Raw genomic sequence first — 20,923 nt, 5'->3', positions numbered from 1 at the left:
AGAGAGAGAGAGAGAGAGAGAGAGAGAGAGAGAGAGAGAGAGAGTGTTTGTGTGTGATACAATTGGACCTGCACTTTAGGAAAATCATTTTAGTGACTGAATGGAAAATGAATTGGAACAGAAAGAGGATTGAAGCAGGCAGACATACTGAATAGGCTATTACAATAGTCCAGGCATGAGGGGATGAGGGACTGCAGTGAAGTGGTGGCAGTATCATAGGAGAGAAGGTATGTTTGAGAGATGTTGCAAAGGTGAAATTAACAGGCTTTGGCAATAGCTCGGATTGGGGGGGGGGGATAGTGAAGAGTCCAGGATTACTCCTAGGTTGCAAGCCTGAGGGATCAGGAGGATGGTATTGCCTTCTACAGTAATAGGGAAGGTGGAGGAGAGGGACAGTCCAATTTCCCCTGTGTAGGATAGGATAATATTCAACTTTGCAGGATAAGGTTGTGAGCCTATATCATTTTGGAACACTCTATTCCAAGATATCCTCTCATGTATAGTAACAGTTCCCAGTTTTCATGTGGTTGTGACTGTGCTTTCTTGTAACTTGAATGACTTCTTTCTGGATATTTGGAGTATTTTTTCTTTTGACATGAAAGCTCTGGAGTTTAGTTGTGATATTCTTGGGACTTTTCCTTTTGGGTTCCTTTGGATTCTTTTGTTTTTTTTTTTTAAACAATTGGGGTTAAGTAACTTGCTCAAGGTTACATGGCCAGTTATTTTGTGTCGGTGCCAAGTATCTGAGGCTGGAACCGATTCCAGGTCTCCTGACACCAGGGCCAGTGCTCTTACTCACTGCGCCACCTAGCTGCCCCCTTTTGGATTCTTGATCAGTGGATTCTTTCTGTCTTCACCCTCTGATTCTGTTAGATCTGGGCACTTTTATGATTTCTTTTTTTTTTTTTTTAAAGCAATCGGGGTTAAGTAACTTGCTCAAGGTTACATGGCCAGTTATTTCTGGGTGTGGTGCTGAGTATCTGAGCCCGGATTTGATCCAGATAATCCCGACACTGGAGCCGGTGCTCTTACTCGCTGAGCCACCTGGCCGCCCCTTATTTTATGATTTCTTGATATATAATACCCAGGCTTTTTTGTTTTATCATGGTTTACAGGGAGTTCAATGATTCTTTAGTTATTTCTTTCTGACCTGTTTTACAAGTCAGTTGTTAATATCAAACATTTCTTCTATTTGTTCAATATCTTGATTTTTTTCTAGTATTTCTTGAGTTTCATAGAGTCTTTGATTTCTCTTTGGTCTATTCTACTTTTCAGGGAGTTCATTTCTTGGATAAGGATAACCTCTTTTTCCTCTGCCTTCAATTCTTTCCTACAATACTTTTATTTCACTTATAATGCCTCTCTCCCCTCCCCCCTTTTTTGTTTCTTGTTTCATTTCTTTTATGTAATCTTAAAATCTTTATGGCCATGCCATTTTTTTCCTTTTGTTCCTCCTTATAGATTTTATGGAGTTTAGTCCTTATTTTGGAGGAATCTCTATATTTTCACTTATTTTTATATTGATTGATACTTTCTCCAATTTACTCCTCTCCCTAGCTTTAGCTCCTGAATTGAGGCTTTGTGCCAGGGCCAGGCTATCCTACCTGCAATGCTTTTGGATGATGTAGTTGGGCCTGCTTGGCCTTGTTCTGGGTCAACTGGGTTTCTAATCTGCCTTCCTTTTCTTGGGGTTAGGCCCCTGGATCTTTGAGGTTCAAAGCACTGTATCTTCATGGACCTCTTTAGTATCTTAGGAGAGTGTCTAGGACTTTGGAATCTTAGTGTACATGGGTTATCTTGGTCTGATCACTATCATACCTGCATTAGTCCCTGCAACCTTCCCCTTCCCCCCACACTCCAAGATTATTACCCTAGGGGCTTTCTGACTACCCTGGGGTTTCCTCAGGGGAGCATTATGTTTTTGCTATCTCACACATAGAACTCTGAAGGATACATCTGTCTCTGGTCATGCTAGGAGGTTAAGGACTTGTTTGCCAGCATCAGTATTGACTTTGCCATTTGCCTTCCTCTCCCCACCCTTTTTTATGGATTGTGAACTTTTGGCTGACGTCTTGTATAGTTCTGAGATGAAATAAGCCACTTACTCTAGTTTCTTATTAAATTTCTTGATCATTATCTATTCTGATGCTAATTTTTTTTTGTTTTTTTTGCTGGTTTAGGTATGTGGTATCAGGGCCATTTGCCTCCATTCAAGTAGCTACCTTGGCTAGAATTTGAATCAAATATATATTTTTTTACGATTAGAGGGATTCTGGAAAGTCGTTTAAGTAAGCTTCTTCATTTTGTGAATGAGGAAACTAAAGCCAAATAGATTTAAATTATTTCCTTCAGGTCAAATAGGTGGTTAGTGTTGTAACCAGAACCTGAGCCCAGTTCTCCTGACCCCCTTTGTGAGGTAAAATTTTCACTAGGCATAGAGATGATTTATTATGGGAGTCATCGGTTTTTTAATTCTGTGATTCTCTCAGTGTTGTAGAGCCAATGAATAAATTTCTTTCTTGCATCTGTTTTGTTGTCTATTAGTGGGGATTTTGATGCTTATCATTTTGCCATTGAAGCCTACAATTTGGCACTTGTCAATGACTGAATGCAGGTTGACTAGGCCAGGAGTTGTGGTGGGTGGCTCTGGGTCTCAGTGACCTGCCTGGTTGTGATACTGTCACTGTGTTCCTTCTTTCCCCTAGAGAGATATTGATGTTCTCTGAAGATGTCTGCTTTTTTACTCCTCCTTGGTTTGGGTTGTAGATGCATTTCTCTTTGTGTATATCTCTTTCTCCCACTTTATTGCTACAGCAATCTCTTTTTACTTTCTCCAATGGTCTTATGACTAGGCTGCCTTAGAATATTGAAGAATTAGAACCTGGCAGGTAGAGATATCTTCTTTTGAATTGCTTTCAATAACTGCATTCAGATTTTGATATATTGAGTGGTTTTTTCAGTAATTGATTGCCAACCTTTCACCCACCCACTCTACCATCTTAAATTTTTTTTAATGCTGGATTTCCATGACTGGAAATAAGTTATACCAAAACAAAATTCCAGCAGATAGAATTGTTATAACATTCTAGATTGCATATGTTTCCTGATTTAAGTATTTAATGATCTTACAGCCCAAATTTCACCATTTTATCAACACACATTCATTAAACCCCTACTGTGTACCTAAGCACTCATGATACAAAGATGAAAATAAAAAAAAGTCCCTGAACTCAAGGAGCTTATACTGTATCTGGGTGGGAGATGATGCATTTCTATAACTAAGTACAAACTACTTACAAAGTAATTTGTTGGGGTAGGGACACTAGCAACACAAAAGAAAACACCCTTGACATTTAAAACACTATAAACATGTGTGAGTCATGCATAAATGGATACATACTGGCATTTTGTCACTTTCAGAATACTTCCTTTAGCTGGTAATGAGAAACTTCAAAAGTGTTGGGTCTTGGTGTACTGTGTTGAATAGTTAAACTTCAAAAAAAGGTCACAGTTAATAGCGATGATAGAATAATGTAGTGAGGAGGAATTTTTAGAAACTTTAGTCTCAGGCCACATGAAGTTCAGCAGTTAGGTAATTATCCCAAATCACAGCACATGTTTAGGACGGTGGGGTATGTCTATCAAATAGGTGTCCTTTTTCCCCACCTTTCCTCAGCACCTTTCTACTACCCTTTACTCCCCTCTCAATTATGAGAACATCAATGCTCAAAGGATATGAAAGTATCAAAAAATGAAGTATTAAGACTAGAAATTATAGTCTGCCAGCTTATTTATAAAGATGAGAAATTAAAAAAAAGAAATCAAGGCAAAAATCCTTAATAGCTTAGCCTAACTGAGTGGGGGTTTTAGTCTATGATATAACTGCAGTAGAAAATATAAGAAAGAGACTTCATTAACCTGATGAATAATGATATCAGTATCCACAGGCTACAGACAGACTTAGGCAATGTGATGGATACCTTTTTCTGAATGCTGTTTCTGGTTCTCTCTTTGAGCTTCTGCAAGAGAGTGCATCTCAGTCAGAATTGGGGACCAGATGTAAGCTGCTTTCTACAGCCTTTCTAGCTGAGTTGAAAAGACTGCTTGGTTAACATGTTGACTACTTTCTGAAACACAGAGAAATGCTGCTGAATAACTGGTAGACTCAGTAGACACCCCAGGGGAAAAGACTGTAAGAATAATACTCAGCTGTGAAGTATTGAAATTGACAATTAGTAGTTCACATTGAGTCTGTAAGCCTTGGGTATTGGGGGAATTAGGTAGGTAAATATAAAGGCATGATTGGAGTTGATTCAGAGAGAGAAATCTATTAACTTAACCTCTGAGTAAAAAGGTTTTTAGTTTTGACTGTCAATCTCAGCATTCTTTTTTTTTTTTAACACTAAAAGAAGGAATCTTTGAATTGGAAAAATCATTATTTCACATCCTAGGAAATTGGTCACTGAAAGCCCAGGACTTTCAGTGATCAGCTCCCATATATATGTTTGCAGAGTTTATAAAGATAGTAAGAAAGCTGAAAAAACCCTAAAGATCAAGAAAACCAAAAGATCATCTGAACTTGCCTTTGGCATGTAGTCAGAGAGTATTTATTTGCTGACCTCAGTTCTATGCTCACTCTGAAAGAGATATAGTATTAATGTCAGGGTAAAAAAATCAGGAAACATATGCAATCTAGAATGTTATAACAATTCTATCTGCTGGAATTTTGTTTTGGTATAACTTATTTCCAGTCATGGAAATCCAGCATTAAAAAAAATTTAAGATGGTAGAGGTTTGGCCACTAGGCATTATGTCATTATTGATGGGAATGTCATGATTTCAAAATCCATAAGAGAGGAAAATATAAAATTATTGCTTTCCTAGAAAGAAGACTGAATATTATCTAAAGATAAGATAACTTTAACTTTGAGATTGTTTTGTATTATAAATGAAGATCATGATCATAAGATTTAAATTTTTCTGTGAGAACTAAGAAAAAATATTCAGATATTTATAGAGAATGTTTTTTACTGTGAGGAAAAATGAGAATCTTGGTAAGAGTTATGAATCATGGGATCATAGACTGAGAGCTGCATAGAACCTCGGAGACCCCAGTCCTGAACTCTCATAAAGAAGAATAAGAAATTAAGACTTGGGGGGGCGGCTAGGTGGCGTAGTGAATAGAGCACTGGCTCTGGAGTCAGGAGAACCTGAGTTCAAATTCTACCTCAGACCCTTAACACAAAAACTATCTGTGTGACCTTGGGCAAGTCACTTAACTCCAATTGTCCTACGCTCCCCCCTCCAAAAAGCAAAAAATTTAAAAATAAAAAAAAAAAGAAATTAAGACCTGGGAATATTAAATAACTTATTTAGGATCATATAAAGAGGGTCAGAGGCCATGGTTTTATAATTCTTCCTAACTTTTTTTTTGGAGAAAATAACTTTCATAAAAATATAGAGATGGGCATTTCTTTCTGTTATGAATTATAATTTGCTTTTATCAGATTATTTGTCAATTTCAATCTATGCTGTATGAACAAACTTTTGGACTTTGGGGAGCCCGTTAGTAAGAGTGGGTGCCTGAGGGGTTGAATAAAGCTGAGCACAAATAAATTAAAATTGGCTATGAATTCACTATTGAATACAAATAGAATACTTAGAGTTTCTACAAAATAACTTATTCCAAGAAAAATAGTTTGAAATTTCAGATGGACAAGAACCTCTTCACTGGTAGGGCAAATTCATTTTAGAGGTAGCTTGTTTCTTCTTCTTCAAAAAAAAAATGAATGGATAGCATAGTACCAGAGGTTTTGAGTTAGCAAAAGGAAAAACAGAATGCAGGTAAGACCACTGGGAAATTATATTGGCAGAAGTCATTACGACAAAAATAGCTTCCCCTTAACATTTTCCTAAGCCTCTTTTTAGATAATGAAAAATGGAATGAGGTCTGGTTTGTGTACACAGAAAACTAACCTCTGTGAAGATAAACAAGAAAAAATTAAATATTTAAATGGCCGACCATGGTGGATTTGGCTACACAACTCTGCTGCTGCTTCACAGTGGGCCTGCTGGTGGCCCCAGCCTGGGTTGTTAAGAATCAGTATTCATTCAACAGCTGTCTGTATTGCCTTACTTCCTGCGTATGTGCATGTATTCTAGACATCAGTTACTACAGGGTTTGTCATGTTTCTGAGTAGTTTATTAGGCTCTTTGAGAGACATTTCTTTGCCATTTAGGATCTTTCTGAAATATCACCCATCACCTTTTAAAGACTAGTTAGCTGCCTTTCACTTTCTATTGTTCCTTACCTGAACTTCAGTGTCTCTGGAAACATTTCTCTCTCCCCTGCTTGGTCTGTTTAATTCTTCAATAATCTATTGAATGCCACATTTTAAAAACTCTCAATCTCAGTTCTGGTTTGATATGCTTTGCTTTCATTGTACTGGGAGAAGCTTGACCAGGAACAGATGGCTCCTGTGGATCTGAATTTTCAAGAAAATGATGAGGAAATGGTAAATGGTGGGGGTTATGGGGAAAGGAGAGAGGATGCAGAATACTGGGGATCTGTAGCCAGAGATACCATAGTTTGAGAAAGGGATGTGGCCACAGAGGAAATAGTATAGAATCAGATAGCTTTCAGAACCCTTGTTTTGTGTTTTTCTTTCCCCATTCTTACACACTGATAGGGAAGGGTAGTGCTTCTTGGAATGTTATCACCCAGTATTCACCATTATGCAGTATACTGCTTAGGAACATTCATTATTTACAGAATTTCTATTGCTGGCTAAGCCATGCAAAGATCAGTAATGTTTTAGGCACTTAGAAAAAAAAAAAACTTTTAGCCCTGAAATATGATTGTTTCTCTTCCTACTTGTCAAAAGCACCCATCTTTCTTATGTTATCATCAACATTTTTGACAGATGAATTCTCTGAATACCTAGGGAAATATAGCTTTTTGTCCAACTATGTTGGTAATTATAAAATATTTATTCATCTGCCACCTCTGGCATGTGGTTTTGTGAGAAAGTGGAAGTTAGGAGCCATGGAGATCATTGGGAGAGGGTGTGGGGGGGGGCAGGAAGAGAGTGTTTGTGCTAGGTTAGAGGAAGGCTACCATATGTCTCTTCCTCTTTGACGGAGCCAGTGTAGCTAAGGAACCAGAGACACCCTCAACTTTTGTGGTTGCTGCTAGATCTTCTTGGAAATGTACAACAGTGTTTTTGAAAGAGATGTTATCCCCAGAAAAATATAATAATGTGTGTGTGTGTGTTTGTAATTGGTGGTTTGATTTTATTCAAATATTAAGTCAGAAGGATCCTGTGAATGAGATAACTGCACGTAGTAAGCTGTGTGGTTGGCACATAGTAAGCCCTTAATAAATGCTTATTGACTCATGGTTTCCAAGATCATTAGAAATAGTACTTTTTCTATTTTCCATTGCTTCTTCATTTTTCTCTCTTTTCTTTTATAACCAAGATGTCACTTCCATTTCTCTCCAAATACTTGTCATTCTCCCTAACTCTGTTTACTGTTCTTCTTGTCAATTGTTAACCTTCCTCTACCACCTCCAATTGCAGGTTAATTTTAATTTTAGTATGTTTTTCACATAAATGTTTTCATTTATTTAATTACCTTCAGAGACTCTTGTCCCTAGATTCCCATTCCTTCATTTCTCCCAAGTGTGCTGGCAAAAAAATCTAAGGTAGCCACTGTTATGAAAATGGCAAACAGAAAAGTCACTACTGTTTTCCTTCTAGATGGGTTATTTCTCTTCCCTTCCTCCCGTCCCTCACATTATCTGCCTGGAGAAAAGAGGTTGTGATTAGCTGTGGTTGCCCAAAGCTCTAAAAGGTTTTTCAACTAAGGCAAAGGACATTGGCAAAATAATACAAGAATGTTTATAGACTTGCAGGAGAATTTTACAGTGCCCATCTTAGGGAATAAATAAGTAATCCAGCACATATCACCCTTTTCTACTCTGGTATTTCTGAAACAGCATCTCTGCTGTTTGGAGTGCTACATTGCAGAGTATGTCTAACTTTGGGGTAAGGAAGCTTTCCTCCGCACCACTGACATGTCAGTTGGCATTTCTTCTTTGGGAAGAGTAGAGAGAATGCATTCTCCCTAGTACGGACTCATCTATGCTTCCTGTTCATGGGAACTCTGGAAGCCAGGAACACAACCACCTTCTAGCAGATTCTTAGGGGGACAGATTACCTATACTTTGGTGTGACTGCACCCAAGGTGGAGCTATTCTTGGCACTGCCTTGCCCTTTCCTCTTCAGATGTTCTCTACCATCTCCACTGACTTGGTATCACACTGTTGTCTGTCCCAGTGGAGACCTTCCTCTCAATGGAGCTGTCCTCTGCACTTCTATAGGCAAGGACAACCTTCCCCCTGCCCATTCAAATATGCTTTAGAAGCAGTTTTGGCTCTGCTATATTGGATTCCAATTCCTTTGATCGATTTTTTTTTTTTGGTTTGTACGAATGTAAGTTAGCTGAAACAGCATGAACTGTCTGCCAAATGAAACAATTTCCCACCCAGAACATTAATTCATAGCTCTCTGTGGGTGATGTAGTTTATTATGCATTGTGGGGAAGGCAATTTTACAACAAGGACAAGAGTAGTTCCTCCTTTGGAAGAGCCGACAGTCTAAAAAGGTCAGTGAACACAATATGCAGTTGGAGGTGGAGGTCTATATGACAGGACTTTGAGAAGGGGATGTTGGCTATATTGAGGTTAATAGAGGTCAGTGTGAAAAGGGTTTTATGGCAGAAGTGAATTTTGAGTTGAATTTGAAAGAAGGGATAATTTAGGGTTGAGGGGAGAATGAGAAAGAATTTTGAGTTTGGGAGGATTGGCATGGCCAAAAGCTCAGAGGGTGGAAGAGGGCAAAAGGGGGAGGGAAAGGTTATTTGGGGATAGTTAGGAAGTTTGCTTGGCAAGAGCACAGTGTGTGGGTCAGGAAAATGGTGCTGAAGTATCTGATAGGGATGTGTGTTTGTGGGTAAGGTGGTCAGGAAATGCCATAGAAGGAATACTTTTAAGTCTGCTGTCAAACATTTTGTGTTTGATCTGAAGGACAGGCCTAGGAATACAGTGATGCTTTTAAGAGGGAAGGTTAGAAAGTCTAGGACACTTTGGGGAGGAGAGATTTTGATGATAGTGTAAGGCATAGATCAAGGGAAAGAGAGACCCCAAATAGATTTCAGCAAGGGGGAATGTTGTAGAAATGACTGCAGCCACCCTGGTGAATGAGGAGTAAGGCCAGTCTGGTGTTCAAAGAAATGACATCCTTTGTTGTCTGAAACAGGGCTAAAGTGACAACATACAGAGTCAGGGAAATGTGAGTTGCTGGCACCACTCACTGCTTCATCTGAGGAGACTCTCATTGGCTCCTCAGTCCACAAGATAACAGCCTGACCTGAGCTGCCGGCTGTTTTCATGGATATCACGTAACACAATCTCACCTCCCTTAATCAAACCTTTTCCACAGGGAAGGTGGCATTGATTGCATTTGTCTTAGTGCTGTCAGACTAGCATGGTCCTGATTTGAATAGTATATCCCAGAAATTAAGTCCTTATTTTAAAGTCAGAATGTTCACATGAAGTGACTTGTTCTGCACATAAACAGGGCATTTGGTTCAAAGAGTCTTTCTGTATTTATAATCCAAGTTCTTTCTTTTTCTCTGATGTGTTCACTCTCTCTTCCTTCTCTCTTCTTCTCCTCCCTCCTTCACCCAATACAAATATCATGATCATAAATACTATAGATCTGCTCACCCCCTCCCCACCCATAACAAGAATAATCAACTTCCTTCAGGGAGCTGTATTGAACCTTTCATCATGCAGAATAGTGCTCAAGATCTAACATAATTTTGGGCAATTAGTAGTCTAACTAGATAAATAATTGTTGAGATGTAGTCAGGAGATAGCTTTTTTATTTCTTTCTTTTATCACTAGTATTACCATCTGACATTCTGATAAGTTGTTTAGTAAATCTGAAGAAGAGAAGATGCTGTTTTTGAAACAATGGGTGCAGATGAAGACCAGACACCTACCAGAAATCATGGTAGCCTTCTGAAAGAGGATTTCGTTGTTAGAAAACCAATGAGTTCAAAATCCTTAAAACATTTAAAATAACACATTCTACTCACTGAAACTCTGACTTGAAAAAGAAATATTGGACTGTTTTTGAGTCAGGTGTTCCAAGTTAATGCATACCATTTGGAAAGAACTCTGTACTTGGAATCTGAGTACTCAGATTCAAATCCTGACTCTGCTACTTATGTGACTTTGACAAAGTCTTTAAACTTCTCTGGTTCTTGGTTTTCTCATATGTAAAATGGGGGAGTTGTATTAGATCATCTCAAAAATTCTTCCCAGTGCTAAATCTATGCTCCTATTTCTTTTTGAAGTCTTCATAACTGCTTATATTTGCATATGAACGTGCAATATTAACAATATAGTTTGTAATACTTAATATGTTAGTTATTATATTTTTATTCTATATAGATTTAAAATATGAATTATTATTTTTAATTTTTTTTCTTTTTGGAGGGCAGTTGGGGTTAAGTAACTTGCCCAAGGTTACATGGCTAGTTTTTTTTGTGTGGGTGTTAAGTGTCTGAAGCCAGAACATAACTCAGGTCCTCCTGACTCCGGGGCCAGCGCTTTACTCACTGCGCCACCTAGCCACCCCAATTTTTAAGTTTCAAAGCACTTTCATATCTATTCTCTCCTTTTACCCTGGCAGCAGTTTTACAAAGTAGGACTGACAGGTATTATTCCCATTTTCCAGACAGAAAATGTTAATGGTAGAAGGGATCTCAGAAATCATCTAGTTCAACTTCCTCATTTTACAGACAAGGAAACTGAGGTCTAAAAGGGGTTGTGCCTTGCAAAGGTGACGCACTGAGTTTAATGACAGAGCATGGACTAAATCCCAGATTTATCAGCTAGCTAGCTTCAAGCAACTCACAAGAATTTAGTAAGCACCTGTTGAGTGCCAAGCACTGTGCGGGTCCTTGGATACAAACACAAAAAGGGAACAGACCCTTCCCTTATCTTCTAGAACTTAGGTTCGATTGGCAGAGATAGGTACAATGTACTTCTCCTCTTCCTTTGCCTCCTTCTCCTCCTCCTACTATTACTTTCTTGCCTGTGAAAAGAACCTGATGGTGACTTTCAGTCCAGAGATAAAGTGTGGAATGAAGCATTCTAAAAGATGCATCTATCTATCTATCTATCTATCTATCTATCTATCTATCTATCTATCTATCTATCTCTCTCTCTCTCTCTCTCTCTCTCTCTCTATATATATATATATATATATATATATATATATATATATATATATATATATATATCATGAAGTAACCTTGATTCTGACACTTTATAACTCTGTTCCTTTGAGGATCTCACAATGCCTTGTCCTCTGGTTTTGGACAATGGAGTTGAAAATAATACTAAGCCATCTGACAAGACCTAATGCTTCTTTAAACTAAGTACAGATATTGTATTTTGGTGACAGCCTGTTTAATAGAACAAAGGAAGGAGATGCCAGAAACAGGGAATCTGGCAAGGAAGTTGTTACAGATGCTATTGCTTCTCTAGCTGGGCAAGAAGAAAGGCCAATCCAATTTTAAGGTTTACTAAACTGGGTGCTAAAATTAACCTTCATATTAGATGGGTACCCATAGTTGTTCCTTTCCTCAAACCCGAGTATATGCTCCTACAACCTGATAACTTGTTTCCATCTATCATGGTTTATACCTTAACAGCCTTTCTATTCCCTGCTTCTTTATTTTTTAAGTTAAAATTTATTTTTTTTCAGCAATCAAGCATTAATTTTTTCTCCTTTCCTCCTCCACCTCTAAAAAAAAGGGGGGGGGGAGGGAAAGTCCTGCAACAAACATATATAGAAATGCAAAATTAATTCTCATGTGTCCACAATGTCCCAAAATATGTCTCATTATGCATATGTTGTCCATCCCCTCTCTGTTAGGTCTGTTCCCTACTTGGTTAAGCACAAAGGACTCTCTAAATGCATTGCTATTAATATGATCATTTTTTCCCCTTCTGCTACTACTGCAGGTTAGTATTCCTGTAGTGGCTACTTTGTCTCTAGCCATGGAATCACTTCCAGGAAAGTAATAATAATAATAATAATAATAAACAATACTGCATATTTGTACAATGCCAAACCAGGATATTTGTAAATGACTGTTTGCATTTATAGTACCCTGCAATGCACCTCTCTTTCTCTTATGTAAAATTAGAGGGATAGACTAGATAACCTTTAAGACCCTTCCTCATTCTGAGATTGGATGACTTGCCAGTTGTTAATGCCCTCTCGCTGAAATTATTTTGCATATTTTTTATCTTAAAATGGCAGTGTGAGGTTGTGGGTAGAAAGCTGGTCTCAAAGTCAGAAAGACCTGAATTCAAGTTATACTTTTGACTTATATCTATACTGACTATGTAATGCTGGGCAAGTCATTCAATTTCTCAGTGTTTAAGGGTACTCACAAAGACTTCAAATGGCAAAACAGGTACTCATTTGCATGGAAGGGAGTTTCTTCATTGGGCATTCACTATGCCAGTGAAATTACAGGTCCAGTTTAACAAAAAAGGACAAGTACAGAATTTCTTCTGCCTTTCTCTTTCTTTATTTGGTGCCTAGATCATAGACAGCATTTAATAAATTGAATTGAATTGAACTGAAAATAACATTAAGCTAAGCCTCTAAGCACCGGATTAGACACTCTTTGTTTCTATATGCTGAGCAGACCAGGTCCCTTGACACATCTTAGATTATAAGGTCCATCAGACTTTACTCCTCTTCAAGTTAGTGACTCAAACATAAAAGTCACTGAATAATTTGTATAAATAAATTGATTAATACAGAAATTTTACTTGCATTTTTATGCATTTTAATGAGATAAAAGGACTTGGGTTACTTTTAAAAATGTTCATTCTAATATGTGGAATCTTCTTCCCTGTTCCCCTTCTCCTCTTTTCTCCTACCACATACTGACTATATAATTCATCAAATATTTCTTAAATATCGCCTATGTACAAGGCACTGTTCTAGACACTTGGGACAAAAGATAAATATGAAAACCAGTTTCTTCCCCAGAGAGCTTATGTCTTCCTGGGGGATATTCTATAGATATAAAGAAATAAAAGATAATATGAAAAAGGAGATAACATGAACAACCAGGGGAATCAGGAAAAATTTCCTATAGAAGTGGTACCTGAGCAGACCTTTGGAGGAAGGAAACAAAGTGTTCAGAGAGATGAAGAAGGATTATGTTCCAGACATGAGTGATAATCTCTACAGAGGCACAGAGTTAGGAGATTGCTGTGTACAGGGCAAAACAAATAAACATATTTGGCTGGAATATAGAATAGTTGAAGGGGAATGATTTTAAATAAATTTGGAAGGATTTTAAGTGCCAGATAGAGGAATTTGTATTTTAATCTAGAGGCTATATTGCCACTAATGATTATTCATTTATTTGTTTATATTCATTTATTTATTTATCTATTTATTCATCTATTCATTCATTTGTTTGTTTATTTATTTTTTGTCTTTTTTTGGAGGGCAATTGGGGTTATATTTTATATATATTATAAGCAATATTATATAATATTATATTTTTATTCTATATAGATTTAAAATATTTCATATTTTATTATATTCATATTTATTTCATATTATTTTTAATTTTTTTTCTTTTTGGAGGGCAGTTGGGGTTAAGTAACTTGCCCAAGGTTACATGGCTAGTTTTTTTGTGTGGGTTTTAAGTGTCTGAGGCCGGAACTGAACTTGGGTCCTCCTGACTCCAGGGCCAGTGCTTTACTGACTGTACCACCTAGCCGCCCACCACTAATGATTTTTAAGCAGTGAAGTGACATGGTCACAACTGGCATGTGTATAGAGTGAAGAGTGAGGAGACTGGAAGCAGGGAGACCAATTAAGAGGTTATTGACATTATTTGGGTGAGGGGTAACCATTGCTTAAATTCGCCATGAGGATGTGAGAAATAGTTTGGAGATTGAATGTACATGATTTGGCAATTCATTGAATATAGAAGGCAAGAGTACATGAAGGCTGGAGGGTGACTTTGAGGTTCCATGGCTGGGTGATCAGAAGGTGGATAATGCTCTCAACAGAAACAGGGAAACTTAGATGAAGAGTGGGGGGAAAACATTGAGTTATGTTCTAGATATGTTAAGTCTGGTATTCCAGAGGCATGTCCAAGTAGAGATGTTCATCATATGCTTGGTAATGCAGGTGGAGCTCAGAAGAGATGAGAGTAAAGATATAGATCTGGCAAGTTATCTTCTTAGAGGTAATAATTAAGCCTGTAAGAACTCTAGAGATGGGGTATAGAAGGATAAGAGGATCCAGTATAGGGTGCAAGGGAGGACCCCTTATAGGGGACTCAACAAGGGAGAGTCAGAAGGCACAGGCATAACCTAGAGAGAGTAGGGTCACAAAAAGCTAAGGGAGGAGGTCATTTCCAGGAGGATAGTAGAAATACGAAAAGCAGCATAGAAGTCAGAAAGAAGGGGAACTGAGAAAAAACTGTTGAATCTGGCAATTAAAAGATATTAGCAATGCTTTTGATCTATACTGACTGTGTAATGCTGGGCAAGTCAGTTACCTTCTCAGTGTCCAAGGGATAGCAGTTTCAGTCCAGTGACAAGTTTAGAAGCCAGATCTCAAGAAGTTAAGAAGTTATTCCAGTCTTGATCCTGGGATTTGCTTCTGTAACTACTTTTCTGAGACAAGAGAGTGAAGATCGAAGTCAATGGATTTGGCTGTATTGGGTACCTGATGATTGGGGATGAATTTGCCTGAAGCAGATAGGATGTTGTGATTGTCAATGACCAACCACTTCATTGACCTCATCTATATGTTTGTGTGTTTCAATATAATTCCACCCATGGCAAGTTCAAGGGTACTGTTGAGGCTGAGAATAGAAGGCTAATGATAAATGAAGAAGGCATTGCTATCTTCTTTTTTTTAAAGCAATTGGGGTTAAGTAACTTGCTCAAGTTTACACGGCCAGTTATTTCTGGGTGTGATACTAAGTATCTGAGCCCGGATTCGATCCCAGGTCATCCTGACTCTGGGGCCAGTGCTCTTACTCACTGTGCCACCTGGCCACTCTGAGCTGGATGGGAAGTTCATGGGCATGACCTTCTGTGTTCCTTCTTCCAGGGTATCTGTCATGGATTTGACCTGTTGCCTAGAGAAATCTGTGGGATATTATGCTATTAAGAAACTGGTGAGGGGCGGCTAGGTGGTGCAGTGAATAGAGTACCAGCCCTGGAGTCAGCAGGACCTGAGTTCAAATCTGGCCTCAGACACAACACTTACTAGCCGTGTGACCTTGGGCAAGTCACTTAACCTCAAATGCCCTGCCCTCCCCCCCTCCAAAAAGCAAAAAAAAAAAATAGAAACTGGTGAGGCAAGTGTCAGAGGGGCCCTGAAGGACACCTGGGGCTAAACAGGAAAAGGTCACATCCTTTGGCCTTAACAGTGACACTCTTCTATCTCTGATCTTGGTGCTGAAATTGCCCTTAATGACCATTTTGTCAAGCTCATTTCCTGGTATGACAATAAGAGTGGTTAAAGCCACCATAGTTTAGTAGATCCCATGGTCTACATATCTTCCAAAGCATAAAGTAGAAAGCCATGGATCTTCATCCCCAGACAAAAGAGGAATTACACTATGGGGAACCCACACTAGAACTCTATTTCCTACTCCTTCCACACAGCCCCTGCCCAAGACACCCCTCTAGTCTGGGGGAGAAACATAATGAAGTCCTATATTATGTACCATTAATAAAATTGCTATTTTTATTGCAAAAAAAGTAAATGGGAGATAAGGAAATAGGAACAATAGTATAGAAGTGTAGATGATTCTAGGATTTTGGTTATAAAAGGGAGGAGAGAGAGATTTAGGAGGATAATTTATGGGGATGGTAAGATCAAATGAAAAGTTTTTAAGGAATGGGGAGACATGAGTATGTTTGCATGTTGCATGTGGAAAGCCCTCCCCAGGCACTTTAGTAGTAGTGTGTGCTTTTGAAAATGCAAATATTATTTGTTTGAAGGAGGGAAAAGGAAGGGGACAGAGTGCTCCATTTTGGAGAAGGAAAAATGTCTGCTGTATAGGATATGTGGTAAAAGAGATGTAGCTTTGTTCATTTCTTATACATAGAATAAGGTGAGCTATCTGCTGTCAACATGTTGCCAAGCAGAGTGTCTCTATAAGGATCTGCCCTAATGGATCAAAATCCCTCTTTTTTTAAAAAAAAAAATATTTATTCATTTTTTAGTTTTCAACATTCATTTCCACAAGATTTTGAGTTGTGAAATTTCTCCCCATATTTCCTCTACTTCCACCCCAAGATAGCAAAACTACTGAATACCCCTTCCCCCAATCTGTTCTGTCTTGTATCTTCCCCCATGCCCCCCTTACTTTTTTGTAGGGCAAGAAGGATTTCTATAACCCATTGCCTGAGATCTTATTTCCTGGCTGCATGTAAAAAACAATTTTTAACCTTTGTTTTTAAAACTTTGATTCCAGATTCTTTCCCTTCTTCCCTCCTCACTCACTCCCACTGGAAAGAAGCAATTCAATATAGGTTGCACACGTGTAGTTAAGTGAAACATTTCCATGGTAGTTATATTGTGAAAGACTAACTATATTTCCCTCCATCTTATCCCGCCCCCCCCCCATTTATTGTATTTTCTCCTTTGACCCTGTCCCTTTTCAAAAGTGTTGACTTCTAACTACCCTCTCCCCAGTTTGCCCTCCCTTCTATCATCCCCCCTCTTATCCCCTTCCCCCCTACTTTCCTGTAGGGTAAGATACCCAATTGAGTATGTATATTATTCCCTCCTTAAACCAAATACGATGAGAGTAAGGTTGACTCATTTCCCTCCACTGTAACTGTTTTCTCTTGCCTTTTTTATGTGAGATAATTTACCCTATTCTATCTTTCCCTTTTAAGATTCCTTTTAATTGGCGTAAATGTTATGCACAAAAAAATGACAGTGATAAAATTCTCAAATAGTTTTTCCACAAGCAGAATAACCCTTCCTTCTATCTTTTTTATCCAGATAATTTGCTTAGAAATAAACACTTTTTATATAGGATAGAGCATAAACTTAAATTTTTGAGAATTAGCCAAGTTGGAATTAGTGATTTTTTGTAGCATGTTTTAAATTATTACAAAGAAAAGGAATAAGCAAGTGGAACATTGGGTTTGAAGAGAAGATTTGGGTTTGAACTTGACCCCATTTCTGTGTAATCCTGGCTAAGTCATTTAACATGTCTGTGCCTCAGTTTCCCCATCTAGAAAGTGAAGGTGTATACTAAACCATGGTGGCTTTAATCATATTGATTGTCATACCAGGAAATGAGCTTGACAAAATGGTCATTAGGGGCAGTTTAGCATCAGCATCAAAGGTAGAAGAGTGGGTGTCACTGTTAAAGTTTGAAGGATGCAACCTTTTCCTCTGTGTAGCCCAAGATGCCTTTCAGGCCTCTCTAACACTTGCTTTGCCACTTTCTTAATATCATAGATATAGATAGATAACATACAGATCCCCTCCAGTTTTTAATCCTATGGTCCTTTAACAGTAGGACTGAATTATACTATGTAGCATAAACATGAATCCTGAGTTATATCACTTATTTCAAATTTTTTTATTCAATAAAAATTGTAGAACTTTAGATGTTAGAGCAGGAATAAATCTCAGAGATTATCTGGTTCAATATATAGTGAGGATACTCAGGTCTAGGAGGTTGAGTTATTTCCTCAAGGGCACACAGTGAATAAGTGACAGATTCAGGACTAGACACTGGTTCTTCAGACATCTGGACTGGTGGGCTTTCAATGATTTTTCCAGAACACTATTCTTTTGTTATATATACCATGTTGACTTACTGAAAAATCTGAATTAATGAAGTCCAAATTACTGTAAAGCCTAGAAGGGCAATCTCTCTCAAGAACATTACCATTTATGTGGCTTCAGCCTGTGACTTTTAAATAGGAACTTTGTCTATTTAATGCAGAAATGTTACCAAAGTTGTCAATAAGATAAATTATATGGTTTGTGCTTCTGCCCCTTATATAAAAAAAATCAACACTTACATACTGGAATCAGCCTTGCTCTCAGTTATAGATTCCTAAAACAAAATGCATTAAGGAAATTGGAACTCTCATTGGTGAAGAATAAGAATATTGTTCAAGCCAGAACAATAAAATAGGTAGGTATAAATACATTGAACCTTGAAAAAAATTCAGAAGTTAAAGCCAAGAATGACTTCATTAGGGATAATACAGCATTCTCCTATCCTAAAAAATTAAAGACAGGGCAGTCCAAAAATTTTAAATGATGTGCCATTGACTCAGCGTGGATCCTTTTCTATCTCAGTGCAGAAGTTGTGGTGATTAAGAAAGCACTTAGTTAGGGGCAGCCAGGTGGCTCAGCGAGTAAGAGCACTGGCTCCCATGTCGGGATGACCTGGGGATCAAATCTGGGCTCAGATACTTAGCACCACACCTAGAAATAACTGGCCGTGTAACCTTGAGCAAGTTACTTAACCCCGATTGCTTAAAAAAAAAAAGCACTTAGTGTTGCTTATATGAAGTAAGTCAATAGAAAGAAATGTAGAGTATCAAGGTTAAAAACATGCAGAGTTGTTTGGTTACACTGCCTTGTTCCCTCTCTGATAGAAGCCCAAGTTGCTTGCTTAGATGTGTCTTAGAGAGTACCCTTTAGAATATGCAGGTTGAAGAGCCAAAATCTGAAACTGGGGGCAACTGAAGTTCATTGCCATTTATTTCAAACAAATCAACACAAGACTAATTGAAATGGAGTCATACCTGCCACTAAATGCTTCTCTGTGCTTTTTCTTTCTTTAGGAATTTATCAAAGAACTGCTATCTCGGATAAGAGGCATGAGGAAACTGAGTCCCCCCCAAAAGAAGAGTATATAACTTTTTGCATGGAGAGTAGAATTCTCTCCAAGGGACACAGAAAGGGAAATGGGATTTTGACCACAAGAAGACACTTATTTAAAAGAAAAAATAGTTGTCTTTCTGAGCAACTTTTCTTTTTCTTCTGTTAGACATTTTATCCATGGATGTTTCTTATTTGTTTTTATGGATTTTTTTAAGATTTTTTTTTTAATCAAAGCTATCAATGCTTTGGATGCAGCACAACTGTCAATGGAAGATTATCCAACCAGATGGAACAGCCCAGGGATTTGATGGAGGCCTCTTGGTAGCTGACATGGGCAGCCCTATCTAATGTGGCAAGTGGGAGGGTGTTTGTAACCTTATAAAGCAGGGAGAATGGCTTTCTTATAGATAGTTTGGTAATATTTTCCCCCCTCAATTGTATATTTGACTCATAGACGTCCAATTCCTTGTACTTGTATATATACGATTATGTTACACTGTAGATGTGAGTATTATTTCCTGTGGATGGAATTGATGTTTGGTCATCCTTTAACTGGAGACCACAGCACTTGTGTTTTTGAGGGGCAACTTCCACCTTCTTAATGTGGGTGCTGAGATTTTAAAAAATTCACTTTATGCACCAAAGTGAAGACATTAAATGTATCAGTTCTTTCAGGAAGCTACACTTAAAATTTTGGTTGTTACTGTTTTCAAGGGCGTAACTTATGGATGGACTTCATATTGTCTTACTGATCCTGATGATTTGCCAGGCCCTTCCTCACTGCCTCATTCATAATAATTTGGAATCATGTTAACCCTTTGTTTGAAGCTCTGATAGGAACTCTATAGAGAAATGCCAGCACTGTCAGAACAGTGTTTTACTGCAGAAAAAGAAAGCACTGTGTAGCATTTAATTCTCTGCTTTCGACCAAATACAGTTTGTTGTCTCTCCCATTAAAACGGGTCAAAAGCAAACATGCATGTTTGAGCTCTAGCTCTGGCATACTTGGTGCTTCTGGACCTGGGACAGCACTAGACCTCCCATAGGGAGGACACAATCTGAGTGTCCCATTGAGCTGTTGAGAAGCAGGGAAGCCTCAACCTTCTTTGATGACTGAATTCTAGGAAGCCTTGATGTCAGAACATGCTCCAAATAGTATTGGCACTTCCTAACCCACTATGTAGTATGTGGGTAAGGGCATAGCAGTTTCACAGGATCATAGGGCAAAATTGGGCAAAGCTATGGTGCCTATTTCTTTCCCTTTTCCCCTACTTTGGGGTCGGTCCTGGGGAAGTCAACTGTCCTTTCTTCAATAGTATATTCCTGCTCCTTGTGAGATGATTAAAATGGGTCTGCAGTAATGGCATGGCTATCTGACCATGTTTGAAAAAAAAAAGGGGGGGGGGGGGAGAATACTTCAGGTAGACCTTTGGCTCCCTTGGGTGGTATTCTTTCTCTGCTATGTGATGTTCATAAGTGATCATGTAAAAGAAGACAGTAGTCAGGCATTTTATATCAAGGGTGCTCTGAACATATTTTATTTTTAAAAAGAAATATGTTTGTGAATTTTCTGTATACTGGCAAGCTTTTTAAAATGTATTTAATTTTGTAATGTTTACCAATGATTTATTTACAAGATATTTACTCAAATAAACGGAACAACTTACAACTCTTGTTGCTGCATGTATGCCTTGCCAAACTATCTACTAAGCATTGAAATCTATTTTTTTTTCATTTCCAAGGAATTTATAATCTTTTAATCTTCTCAAATGCCCTGCTGCATTTTATAGATTCGGGAGATGGAAGCAGAAGCTTGGGTGGGTTCTAGCTCATTGAAGGAAATGAGTCAACTATCTTTGATTAATTATCATCCTAATTAAATCCCTTATCTAGACCAAGGACACCTTATTTAATTAACT

The 20,923-nt window shown here is 38.1% G+C and overlaps 1 protein-coding gene across 1 annotated transcript in view; it reads left to right on the top strand.

Moving 5' to 3' along the window:
- PPP1R14C (protein phosphatase 1 regulatory inhibitor subunit 14C) overlaps positions 1–20,673 on the top strand; it is a 117,071-nt gene extending 96,398 nt beyond the window's left edge. Inside the window, exon 4 of the mRNA XM_069069694.1 lies at positions 18,965–20,673. Coding sequence (XP_068925795.1) covers positions 18,965–19,039 — 75 coding nt within the window. The 3' untranslated portion in view covers positions 19,040–20,673. The remainder of the gene's footprint in view (positions 1–18,964) is intronic.
- The last annotated feature ends 250 nt before the right edge of the window (positions 20,674–20,923 follow it).

This window comes from Petaurus breviceps, unplaced genomic scaffold (genome assembly GCF_028583685.1).
Source record: "Petaurus breviceps papuanus isolate PSGF00001 unplaced genomic scaffold, PetGlider_PUasm1.0 90784, whole genome shotgun sequence".
Classification (NCBI taxonomy): domain Eukaryota; kingdom Metazoa; phylum Chordata; class Mammalia; order Diprotodontia; family Petauridae; genus Petaurus; species Petaurus breviceps.
Note: the sequence above shows the minus strand (reverse complement) of the source record. Positions and strands in the feature narration are given on the sequence as shown.